The 13,035-nt window shown below is 42.4% G+C and overlaps 1 protein-coding gene across 2 annotated transcripts in view; it reads left to right on the top strand.

Annotated features, from left to right (window-relative positions):
* Positions 1 to 3,042: 3,042 nt before the first annotated feature.
* The window catches only part of TRPC7 (transient receptor potential cation channel subfamily C member 7), a 72,243-nt gene continuing 62,250 nt past the window's right edge, over positions 3,043 to 13,035 (top strand). The window contains exon 1 of one of the 2 annotated variants that reach the window (XM_027643730.1): positions 3,043 to 3,090. Coding sequence is in view for 1 of the 2 variants with exons in the window: in XM_027643729.1 (XP_027499530.1) it covers positions 5,418 to 5,419 (2 nt within the window). In the remaining variant the exon portion in view is untranslated. Of the gene's footprint in view, positions 3,091 to 5,407; positions 5,420 to 13,035 lie in introns of those variants that run through there. The other variant, XM_027643729.1, reaches the window with a different exon arrangement.

Consider the following 13,035-nt stretch of genomic DNA (forward strand, 5'->3'; position numbering starts at 1 on the left):
TCCTTTTTTGGGGGTAGGTTGCTGCTGGTCTTAGTAAAGTTACCCTGAAGTAATTAGGTCAGGAAAAGAAGATGTTTAAAGCGCAAAAAAAGGCACTGAAGTCAATAAAAGTGTCTTAAATATAAAGGTTGAGAGGTAGACAGAGAGTGAGTAATAAAAATGTATTCTACTTATTATGTTTTCTAATGTGAGGACACTTTGGCATTTATTTCACTTTTTTTATAGGGAAGGATATGAGATAGTACAGCCAAAAGGGTTACTATTCATAGATACCCTTGGAAGCTGCCAGTCATCCCAGCCAACAGCTCTGGAGAATGGAAAATTCATGAGATGGGAGAAGTAATACAAAGATGCAAAGCAACATTTTGCCTTTCATCCCTGGGTCAAAGCTGGTTCAGGTGGGTCCTATCCCAGAAATAATTAGGAATACATATTATATATGTCGTAATTATCTTCTTGAATTTTTAAAGATGATGCCAGATGGACCTATGTGCTGATGTCCAGTGGGGTATTAGGAATTAGGATGTCGGTACAGCTGTTTCTGTGTGGCTTTGGGAGGAAATTAAATATGGTTTTGGTTGCCCATGTCTTTAATGAGTTATAAATCCCAACCAGGTTGAGCCCTTCCTCCTTCCCCACCCTTTTCCGTTGGCTCTGCTGCTTCCCTCCTGATCCTTTGGTTGTTGTTTCAGGTCTGGGGAACAGGGGCAGTGCAAAAAAAAAAGGCCAAAAAGGTGGAACCCTACCAAGCTTTCTTGTACTATTAATTCTTTTTTTCTTTATTTTTTGTGTTTTAGCTGAAATGGTTGGTTGGAAAAGTTGGTGCTTAACACAAGTGTGTGTTTGAAGGAAGGATCAAGCCAAGTTTATCGGTGAGTAAATGAAACAGTCCCTGGGCAAAAAGTTTTTGTGATGGCAAAATATTTATTAATAGAAGCAAAAATTCTTCCAACAAATAATTGATCTTCCACTTGTCTTCTCATTCAGTCTGGTTGTGACAGCAACAAAAGGGTGGAAATGATTGAGATAAGAGAGACAATTAACTACTCCTAAAATCAATTAGAAGTTTAATACCATGATTTCTGAGTTTTTTTTTTTCCGTTTTTTTTTTTTCCCCCCCCCCCCCCAAAAAAAAATATCTTTCTTCAGTCTTTTTGTGGTGGCACAGGTAGAACTGCCTGAAACATCAGACCTGAACAAACAAAAATAGGCCTTTACCTAACATGAATATGTCAAGGTATTCTCTAGCAATTCTCCACCTGCACTGTGTCTGAGAATACAATAATTGAGGGTAAAGAACACTGAGCTCAATAAGGACTGAAAAGCTTTCGAAGTTACAAACCTTGAGAGAAATCTGAAGTCTCAATATTTCACTCACTGCATGTCATGACAGAATTATACAATTTTCTTCTAAAATTCCTTAATTGTTTCTGTATTTTCACTCCTGTAGAGAAATACATCCCTGCTTGGTTTTGGTAGGAGGCAACAGTTACTCTGTGGTTTGTTTAATTTAAAGATGCAGGTGAGTTTAAGCCATTACAACTTGATTCTTTCACACAAGAATCGTTCTTGCCCCCAGCAAGGCAAGACCATTTTTGGTACACTTTACACCAGTGCAAATAGCTGATGATTGGCAGGAAAAAAACCACAAGTTTTCTATAATTTTTTATTCAACAAGGCTTTTGTTCTGTGTAATATTAGAAATAGATTTCTCAGCAAACGCTTTTCACATGAAACTGTTGCAATAGCAAAATGCAAAGTTAATCAAGATGAAAAGCAACTCACAGGAGTTCAGAAGTTCAGAACCTTCTGCTAAAAATCTTTTAAGAAAACCAAGTGTAGGATTTCTTGGTTCTGAAGTTGTGGGTTTCCACTAATTCTGAGATGTATGACCAGAAACCTACAACAATATTTTGAATACTTTTCATGGGCATTGATAATAACAGACTATAGACTTCCTTAGTCCTCTTTTTCCCTTCCCACTTTTTTTTTTGCTTCCCATATGTTAATCTGGCATAATTAATTGCAACTGGGAGTGCTGTCAGTCTTTTATCAGCTGCAGATTTATGGAGTGGGTAAAATGCTGATTATTAAGATTATTGAGAAGATCCTCCTGATATCTGAGTGCTGGGCATTGCTGGGCCTTGAGTTTTGGGGGTTTTGCCTTTTTTTCTTTATTGGAGGGAAAAAAATGTGCATGAAAATATAAGTGGTGAATATTTTCCAGTGAAGTTACACCTAGAAAGGATGAGACATAATTGCAGCTTTACAAACACGTGGAGCAGTACATTGATCCCATACTTGAATATTTTTCAGGATATATGAGGGAGAAAGATGATATATGTTTAGTCAAATCAATCCCATGCTCAATCCTAAAATGAATATTTTTCAGATAACCTGGCAAAACTCTGTATTGAATAAGATAAGTTTTTAAAGGCTGGTTTTGTCTAATTTCTATTTCCCATCTATTAAAAAAAATTAATAGGTGAATCTTTTGCAATTATTCCCAAGCCTTAAAATGTAAATATAAATGAATACTTTTAATGCAAGATTCTGCAAACACATTTGATTCTTCAGTAGTTTGTCATGGTGACAGATAAGTCAATGACAGAAAAAAGAACCCTGAAGGGGAAAGAGGGAGACAGCCACAGTTTGACCCTGGGTAAAAACTCATCCCACACAGCCACTCCCTCACTCCCCTCCAATGGGATGGGGGAGAGAATTGGAGGGATAAAAGTAAGAAAACTCATGGCTGGATATAAAGACAATTTAATAAGCAAGAGCCACACATACAAGCATCCCAAAAAAAGGGAATTCTTTCACCCCACCCCATGGACAGGTAGGTGCTCCACCAGGAAAGCAGAGCCCATCACATGTAATGGTGGCTTTGGAAGAAAAGTGTCATCACTCTGAACATCTCCCCTTTTCCACCCCCCAGCTTTATCTGCTGAGAATGATGTCACAGGGTATGGAGTGTCCCTTGGGTCAGCTGGGGTCACCTGTCCTGGTTGTACCCCCTCCAAACTCCTCATACCCCCCCAACCTCCTCACTGGTGGGGTGGGGTGAGAAGCAGAAAAAGCTTGGACTCTGTAAGTGCTCCATGGCAACAAAAACATCCCTGAGTTATCCACAGTTTCCAAATCCAAAACACTCATATTTCATACTCCAAAGAAAATTGACTCTACCCCAGGCAAAACCAGCACACAGACAAATACCAAGATACTATGAAGGTTATTTTTTTTTTTTGCTTAGAGAAAGAATTGTCCAAGTTGCTTCTACCCCAAGCTGTGTCAGGTACCTAAAGCAGAGATTTGTGTTTTTGCAGCAACTTATCATTTCAAGTTTATCTCAACAGCATTAGTAAGTATGTAGCTGTGGAGTCTCTTTCTTTTTTTCCTTTCCTTTCTTTTTTTTTTTTTTTTTTTTTAATCATCACAGGTTGTCTCTCCCCACAGAATGCTGTTCTCCCCTGAGCCTGGTAACAGCCACATCCTTCTCATGTGTTTACAGAGATGGGCCCTTAGGAATTTCTCAGTGAGCTCCAAGAAGCTCTAAATGGGGACAAGAACAAAGGAATCAGTGCATTTTAGAGGACAGAGTCAAAACAGAGTGCAGTGAATGCTGCAGGTGTGGGTGCTGCCCATGATAGTTAGAGGTTAATACAGTCTCCCCCCTATTTAGGACAAAATCTCTTTGTAGGAAAAGACTTACCCTCCTCACAATTGTGACCACAGCTCAGGCTGCTGAAAGTAACTTAATTGTTCAAGGATGTGGGATGAAAGTTCTTCATCAGCTGTCTTTAAAGGTTTCTGAAAGGTGTGATGTGGGATGCTTTTACAGTGCCACTACAGCAGCCACAGCAAGCTCTCAGTGGTCCTTGCTAAATGGTCAGTGCCCTGAGGTGTTTCCATGAAATAACACCCTCAGCTGATTGAGAGGATCTCATCCTCACAGATTGAGACTGAAAAAATGGGGAAAAACTCCTCTTAATCAGTGCTCTCAGTTCAGCCAGTGCTGTGAGAGGGTGGGAGAAGGAGAACTTGGGGCAAATCAACATCCTACCATCTTCCTGTGTGTGCTGTTCAGAGAGCCCTGCACTGCCTGCCACAGGCACGTCTCCAAGCAGAGAGTTTCCTCCAGGATTAAACTCCCAGACACATGACAGGTGAGGCAGGATGGCATTGTTTGGTAACTGCACTGGGGTGTGTGATGAGGGGAGGAATCTGCATCCAGCTAAGGCAGAGCAGGGGGCAGGGGAGCTGCACGGATGGGGAAGGACAGGGAAGGTCATGGGCTTGGAGAGCCCTGTGGGAATGCAGCTGTGTGGGAGGCAGTGGGAGCATCCTGGGCAGTGGTGCTGGGAAGAACACCTGCTCTTTCCACGTGGAATAGAGTGCAGGATGGTGCACCGTTGCTCCTGGATGCAGTTTGAAGTTTTTCCTCTGGCACCTCTCCTCTATCATGCGAGGGAGGGGATTGATTGCATTGACTGATTATTTTGCATGTTGGCTTCGTTCTCCCTCTCCCTCCACTCCTGGCACACGCAGACGCACACACCCCTTCTCTGCCACCTCCTAGGAGACAAGATCTCCTAGGTAAGGAATAAAATGAACCTGGGCACGGCAGATGGGGAGAAGCAGCTCTGAGCACTCCCAGCGGAGGGGGGCACAGCCAGATGAGGCAGGAGTGGGGTGTGTGAGGGGGGGAGCCCCCAGCGGACCCCCCGCCCTCGGGGCAGCCTGAGGCAGCCCTGCCCTCCCCGGGAAGGCTCTCCTGCCACGCCTGCTCCGGGGCAGCCCCTGGGAGGGCTCAGGGCACTCCTCCAGCTCCGGCTGAAACCACATCGAATCCACGCCAACAGGAGGACAACGGCGTGGGAAGAGGGGGAGGGAAGACGGGCAGGACAACGCAACTCACATGCCAGACTCGCAGCCGGCTCTTCCTCCAGCGAGCGGATCCCGGGCGCTCCCGGGGAGCTGTGCCCGGGCAGAGGGAACAAGGATGAGGCACCACCTGGAGCGCTCCGGCGGCGGCTGCGGCACCGCGGGCAGTGCCCACCCGGTCCGGCCCCGCTGAGCGGGCTCAGCACCGCGGACAGCGGAGGTTCAGCACCGCGGACAGCGGAGGTTCAGCACCGCGGACAGCGGAGGTTCAGCACCGCGGACAGCGGAGGTTCAGCACCGCGGACAGCGGAGGGTCAGCACCGCGGACAGCGGAGGGACAGCACCCGGACAGAGGTGGTTGAGTGGTTCCCCAGCACCGCGGACAGAGGAGGTTGGGTGGTCCCCCAGCACCGCGGACAGAGGAGGTTCATCACCCGGACAGAGGTGGTTGAGTGGTCCCCCAGCACCGCGGGCCATGGGCGGCCGCGCCCGCACCGCTCCCCCGCACTGACCGGAGCCGGCCCGACGAGCACATGTAAGTGCTGCCCCTGCGAGCATCTCCTCCGAGAAGTGCCCTGGCTCCAATGCCCGTCACAGGGAAGTTTTGTGGGGGTTAGAGATGTCTCGGTGCCCCCCAAGCCTGAGCGTGGTGCGAGCGATGCCGGTGGCTGCGTGTGAGGTCGTGTTGGCTTTTCACCCTTGGAATGTGCACAAACGTGCTCGGGCTCGGTGTAACGTGGAGGGCTTGTGGTTTCTCAACAACCACATGGTTTGGAGCCACGTTGTTGTCTCCTTTAGTAGCTGGGTGAAATTTTGAAGGGTTTGCTTTTCCGTAAATGAGGAAAAATGAAAGGTGTAAATATGGGGCACTGTACCACGCCTGTTGCAGCTTGTTGGGTCTAACAGTTGTCAGGAGTCTTTCTCTCCACGTTATTTCTTGTCTTGAGATAACCATGAGAAGTGAGCGCTGAAAAGAGTACATCAATAGGGAAAATGAAATACAGCCAGAACCGAGATAACTAGTTCTTTTCAGAGCTTTTCTCTCTCTTTTTAGTAGAACTGCTTGTTGAAAATCAGCATTACACTGCCCCCTGCTTGAACAGTTAGAGATATTTTTCCTTGCTCTCATCACTAGTAAAAATTTATGAATGAACAGGTATTTCTCTGTTGTGTTCTCAATATGATCCAAGCCTGAGTTTCAAAGTGGTTCAACAGTGAGAGTGAATTGTTCCCAGTTTCCAAAGCCAGATGAAAAAAAAAAAAGTAGAACTCGTTCACATCCTGACAGTTTGTTTCATGGTCAAACATAATAATGAATGAACAATGACAGAGAATGTAAAAATAGCCATAATTTTGATACATCTATGTCATGTGTTCTGTGACACGTTTGTAATAATCAGGCAAATTCACAGTCATGTATTAAGAGGAAACAAGCAAGGAAAAAACCAAAACACTACATATATTATAACATAAGAATTTGAATACAAGAACAAAGGTGGTTATTTTTCAGTCCCTTCTGCTATAAAAGTCTTGCATTAGTGCATGACATTGCTTTGGGATGAGAAATAAAATGCTGATGCTTGGTTTATAAGAAGAGGAAGGGTGAGACCACTGAAAGGCAGTGGGTTTCTTTTTCTGAAAGGTAGCTGGGAGAAAGCCAAATTCCATTTCCTTTTTTCAAACGACAAGGCAGAGCTACCTCCTTTCTAACAGACACCAGGGAGGATGTGAAAATGCAGATGCTGGTGGTCTGCCCTCAATGTTTCTAGGCTGTTGGCCTCAGACTTTATGCTTCATGACAGACAGTGTTGGTGTGTATCACTGATTGGCATCCTCTGATGACATGAGAGGCCTGTTTTGTCTTCCTGGATGTTTCTCACGCTGCCATTTCTTAAAGGGGTTTGAAAAGGTGTGGTTTTGCTGAATGCTCCTGTACTTCCACAAGGAGAGAGACCTCTTTTCAAATTTTGACCTTGACATATCATTTTCTTTGATCTATGTGAGCCGTGGGAATGGTGGGGAGGGGATATTACTTCCTGCAGCTGGTTTGTAGGACTACTCTGCAAGTGAATGAATATCTGAATGGGGCTAAAGAATTCTATTAATTGTTCCTAGATGTGTACACAACTCTTCGTGTAGGAGAATGACCCTGTTGCTGACAGTATTAAATAGATGATTTGCACATTATAAGAATAAACGAAGTAGCAGTTAAGAATTTCAAAGCACAGAAAACTTCAGAATAAGCTGCTGTTAATCAGGACAACCACCCTAAATGCTACTGAGTCTGTATATATAGTAAGTCAGCAATATGTTAAAAATTTTGTGTTAAAGGATAACAGTTTGACTTAAAGTAAGACTTAGAAAACTGTTAAAGGTATCGGAGAAAAAGAGGGTATCAGAGGGCTCTGGTAATACATGCCTGTGCAGCATTTGGAATGGCAGAGTAGCCTATTGCATATAGGATAATCAACAGATGCAATTGTGTTCAGTCTGTGCTCTTTACCTGAAGTCTGGAGTTTACCTCAAAACATGTTGCAATTTCTTTAACTGAAAGATGAAACATCCTGCTATTTTCACTCTAAACAGTTCAAATTACTCCTTTAAATTGATTCATCTCTATATCAATTTCTGTTTGCTTGTAGAACCCAATTTCCTTCCTTCTGACTAGGTTTTCTGTCTGGAAGCAAGGGTTAACAGAGAAAAATGGACCATTTGATGTGTAAGAGCTGTGTCAGTTCCAAAGAGCCCTCAGGGAGTCTTGCAGCCTTTATGTGCCCTGATTCTTTTTAGAAGTATTGATGTGAGGAGAAAGAAAAATAATAAGTAAAGTGTCAACCTGACAGTTTCTGAGACTCTGCAGGAGCCAAGAGCTGTGCTTCCAAAATGGCTTTCAGAAACTTAAATTTCCTTTTCAGCAAGACAGAGTCAATGTCTCATCAAAGCCTCCTCTGATGGTTGCTTATAGAGCACAGTAATGGTTACATATCCTAAGTTTCTTCTGTAGTTTCTGGACAAAGGAGGGCCATTGAAAGGGCACAAGGGAGACTCCTGCCAAACTCTCTCCACTTAGTGAAAGCAAACCCAAAGTGTAGTCAGAGAGCACAAGTTTCTGAAGCTGCCTCTGTGATTGCTCTCCTCAATTCTTAGGCTTTAAGACAAGGAAAGGTTGTCATCACCTGAGAATTCCAGGATTACTGCAGCTCCTAACACCCATTGGTTTCAACACCCTTTTAGACTTCAGATGTTTTAAAAACTCAAGCAGATACTATTCAGCCTGTTCTACACACTTTTAAAATTCTGGTTCTAAACCATGTATAAAAACTCCAATTCAGGCTCTTAAGGCACTTGGGCCTTTGAATATTCTCTCCAAGCCTTAGCTCCAGGTGGTTGCTCTTTCCCTTCATAGGGTCTTGGGACAGTCTGGAGCACTGTGGAAAGGAAAGTCAAGGAGAAAGGACATTTGTGGGTTAAGTTCAATATGAAGCAGCCCAACTTCCACCCTATGTCTGCTGTGTCCTACATGTCACTCAGACCAGTTAAGAGAGTGTGGCTGCAAAAAAGAAGGAGACTTTCAGCTCTGGAGTGTTTTCAATGACGCGATATTCAGAACAAACCTCCTGTTCCCTTCTCAGAAGTCTCAGCACCGAGCACTGTCAGAGCAAATTGCCAGGACCTGCTCTTAGTCACTTTAATTAGAAACTGAGATGCTCCCAGAGGAAGATTTGTTAAGAGCTAAATCACCTTTCAGAAATTGCTATTCTTCTCCACTCCCCACAGGAGTCCAGACATCCTGTGGCTCCCTCAGCTCTGGAAAGCAGTACTCAGGCCCAGAGTTCCTTAATTTTCTTTCCCCAGACCATTTTCTCTCCAACAACACTGCATGCTTGGCATGCTTTCCTAGAAAAACACAGTGTTTAACTGCAGTGCCTGATGAGTTTGATCATAAGCTGTCTCAATAAAATATGCAAATCCACAGTCAATTCAAGGCAAAGCACCTTTAAATAAAAATGGTGAGATAAATGCAATCAAGTTACAATTACTTTTTTAAGAGAGTACATTACACACACTCAGTAAGTAAGATTAGTTCTAAACCTGTTTGCACATAACTGAAAAGCAGAGTGGAACAAGGTGCTGAGTAGAGTCGTGACATTTTCCAAGATCTTCAGCTACTACACACATTACTCTTTGCACTTCTACTTCTTTTATCATGATTCAGTGCTCGGGTCAAGGAGAATTATTACTTTTCTTCGGACCAGGGTTTGATAGCTGAGCATTTCTCATTAAATTATTCCAAGTTAAAAGTATCATTTTTTATTCATCTCTTCTCTATAAAGATGATAAAGTGTGATAGCTGAGATATTGATCTCTGCTGACGAGCAGGACTGGGGGGTCATAATTTATCTGAGGTGAAACCCTGTGAATGATGGTGCTCTTGCCCTTCTGTGCAGGCAGGGAGAACAGCTCTGTGCTGTGGGGACATCCCTGCAGAACATTTATTGCAAGATAAAGGTTGGATAATAGTTCTCTTTTTGGAGGGTTTTTCCTGTTTTCTCTTTTCCTGGTGCAATTTCTGTTGTTAGAAATTGTCTATGAAACCAGTGTTCTCTCTGAATTGAAGAAAGTGAAATGAAGGTCCTTTTTTTTCCTTTGGCATGTTATTACAAATACAACAAACAGGTGTGAATTAGCTCTAGGCCAAACTTTGACCTATTTTCTCAGGTAAAAATCTTAAAACTAGGTCAATGGGAGTATTTTATGTGGGTTTATGTTTATATGATTATAAGGTTATCTGTCCCATCTATCTGGGTTGTCCTTTATAATGACATACCAGAAGAGAAAAGGTTTTCTAAGAAAAAAAGAGTAAAGTATCAAGAGCTGTACTTGGACATCAGGCAAAATACAGGTAGATTCCTCACTGTTGAAAAGTATAGATATTTCTAAGTTACTTCCAGTACTGACCTTTAAATACAACAACAAATAAATGGTTGCCAAATATCTTATCCTATATGTTTTTTTAACATCAGAAAAGTGCCAGCTTGAGGCAGCTGTTGCAGTTAACTCTCCTAAAATATTTAGGCACTTGCAATCCTGCTGCACCCCTGGGTCACCACTGAGCAACCACCAGAGTGGAATAGTTTCTACTTGATCCCAGTAACAATTCCTTAAGCCATCACCAGCTCATTGTTTTGCTTAATATTTTAAGAGATTTAATTTAACATCCAGGAAATCCCAAGACTGTAAAAGTGTAATGTGGTTTCTGGTACTGCCAGTCCTCACTCAACGAAGGTGCAGTTCACAAGTGTTTATTTGGATGTGTAGTCCTTACTTGAACTCTGTAAGACTTGAGTGCAGGTTTAAAACTTAAATTCTCCCTTGAATAGCTCAGGACACGAACTTCAGCTTAGAGAAGCACTCGTGCATATGGTTAAATATTTTATTTTAACCATGTTAGTCCTCCTGGCCTCACTGGAACTGCTGCTGAGTTGAAAGCTAATGCTGGGGACAAGGGGTCTGTGTGTGTGTGTGTGTGTGTGTGTGTGTGTGTGTGCATGCATATATGTTTCCAAAATTTGGACACCACTGAAATCAATGAAATTTGTAATATTGACTTCAAAGGGGCCCCAGTTCTACCCCAGGCATTTTTCTGCTTTGGAGACCTCTGCCTCCCTGTCAGATATGTTAATGGTATATTTTTTAGCTGTTATTGTTTTCTCTTGCAGTAAATGCCATGCAGTCTAGGGAATTCATTCATTTAACATGTCTCCTGCATTATTCTCGTGTCCCTCCTCTCTGTCTACTTCTTCAACTTCAAACTATGTTGGAAGGAATTAGTTTTAAGATTCATGTAGCATTTTATCTCTCAGTGGAGCCTGGGATGATATGTTCAGTTCCTTCTAGCTTTTAGTACGTTGTTATGCTGATGCATCAAAGCTGAGGGGGAGAGATTCTTAATTATGAACCTCTCTTTCAACTTTGTATAGTTACAGAATTGATTTCTTAGGATTGGTTTAAATTTTAATGTAACTTCCAAAAATTCACTGTAAAATTTGTTTGAAACTCTTCAGTACTGGCCTTCTGTTCCAGATCAGTGAAAAAGTGATGAATTAAAATGATAGATGCACATGTACATGTTAGTTCCACAAGAACAGCTACACTGAGAACTTCTGTGTCCTGGCACTTTAGGTATTTTGGGTTTCTGATACCTCCTTTGTTTTACAAGGTTCCTTCTGATTCCTTTACTCTCTTCTTACCTGTTACTGAAGGCAATGTATCTGTTCCACTTTGTCTCCTGGCATTGTTCCCTCTCCTCGTTCACTGCAGCCCTTTCCAACTTCAGTGGCATTTTTTCAGAGTAACACATGAACTTTTCACTGGCTGAAGGTCAAAACTGACTTGGAGAACAGATGGAGTGTGGAAGGAGGAACCTTTGCCACCCATTGAGCATTAACACCTGCTTATGTGTTACATCTGTCCACAGCACCACAGAGGCTCCTGAAGATTTTCCTCAAGTGATTTAGGACTTGCTATTGGGCTGAGTTCAAATGCTTTTCATGAAAGAGGTGTTGTTCTTATGCTTTTTACTCAGGCTCCACATTCTGTGGCCTTAGGATGGTGATTGACTCCTCGTACTTGGACTCTAAAAGAGGGACTGTGACTTTGTTGAGATGCTGCTGCAATGAAATTTTTAAAAAAAGAAGCACAACAATGAGACAGCGTCGAATGCAAAGTGTGACTGTTTTAAAGGCACAGATAGATTTAGCATTTCAGCTGTTTTTTATAAAATAGTGTGTTTACCCACTCTTGAACCCAACTGCACATAGCACAGCTTTCTTTGGGGGTTGCAGAGATGGTGGAGTAAGAATAGCTTGTCTTCATCCCATCAAATTCAAGTGAAGGCATTTCAGCCACATAAGCAATGGGGAAACCAATGACCCTTCCAGTCCTGCCCTCTGTTTGTGCTCAGAGACCTGTGTTTTGTCTTTCTGCAGCAGCTCTCTGAAAGACGTTTACTGGGGAGTGATGTGACACTAAGTCAGAAGTTATTCCTGTGTTTTTCAAGACTCTGCCCTGGATTTGGGTACCTGTATTTGGAGTAGCTGCCAACTATATTTCAGTGAGAAATTATTATTCATTGAACTGCTCTAGATCAGATAACAGAAAAATAGTATTATGTAGCATGAAAAAAAGCAGGGAATGAATAGGTGGTTTGCTTGTACCAGCTGAATCTCAGAAGGATATGCAATATATTTATCCTTGTTATGATGGGTTTTAAATTAGAAACCTGCTCTTTAACTTTATGGAGCGTAATTTATTGGCCTGATCCAAGGTCTGTAGACAGGAGAGTCCTGCTAACTTTCTTTAGGTCTCATGTCCTCAAGGACAAAACTCAAGAAGAGTAATTCAGTGAAATATTATGTTGTGTATATTATTCCTAAATACCACATAATGAAGTTCTAAACAGTAAAAATGGAAAATAATGTGTTCATACATTTTTTTTTCTGTTTCTCAGGTTAAGAATGTGCTGAGAATCCTTGTCAAAATCTAGAAGTACAAGTCAGGAGAGAACTCATCTGTTTTTGAGAAACTAAACTTTATTTCACATGTACCCTAAATGATTTTAAGTAGCTGGCTCAGACCATAAAAAGCAAGGAAGACCTGAACATAACGAGACATTATTTCAGGTCATGTGATATTATGACTCTCTTAGAATATAACCAACCTTCCTTTGTGGTTTTCCACAGGTTGAGGAACAGCAATTCCAAACACATGCATCGAAGGCACACCCACATATATCCTAAATGATTTTAAGTAGCCAGCTCAGACCATAAAGAGCAAGCAAGACCTGATCATTAGGAGGCATTTCTAATCTTAGTTCAAATTACGTAAAATTATGACTCTCCTAGAATATAACCGGCTTTCCTTTGTGGTTTTCTGCAGGTTGAGGAACAGCAATTCCAAACACATGCATCAAAGGCACACCCACATGTATCCTAAATGATTTTAAGTAGCCAGCAAGCAAGACTTGATCATTAGGAGGCATTTCTACCCTTTTTTTCAGATAACGTGAAATTATGACTCTCTTAACCAACCTTCCTTTGTGGTTTTCTGCAGGTTGAGGAACAGCAATTCCAAACACATGCATCGAAGGCA

Source organism: Corapipo altera, unplaced genomic scaffold (assembly GCF_003945725.1).
Source record: "Corapipo altera isolate COAL_440 unplaced genomic scaffold, ASM394572v1 75, whole genome shotgun sequence".
NCBI lineage: Eukaryota > Metazoa > Chordata > Aves > Passeriformes > Pipridae > Corapipo > Corapipo altera.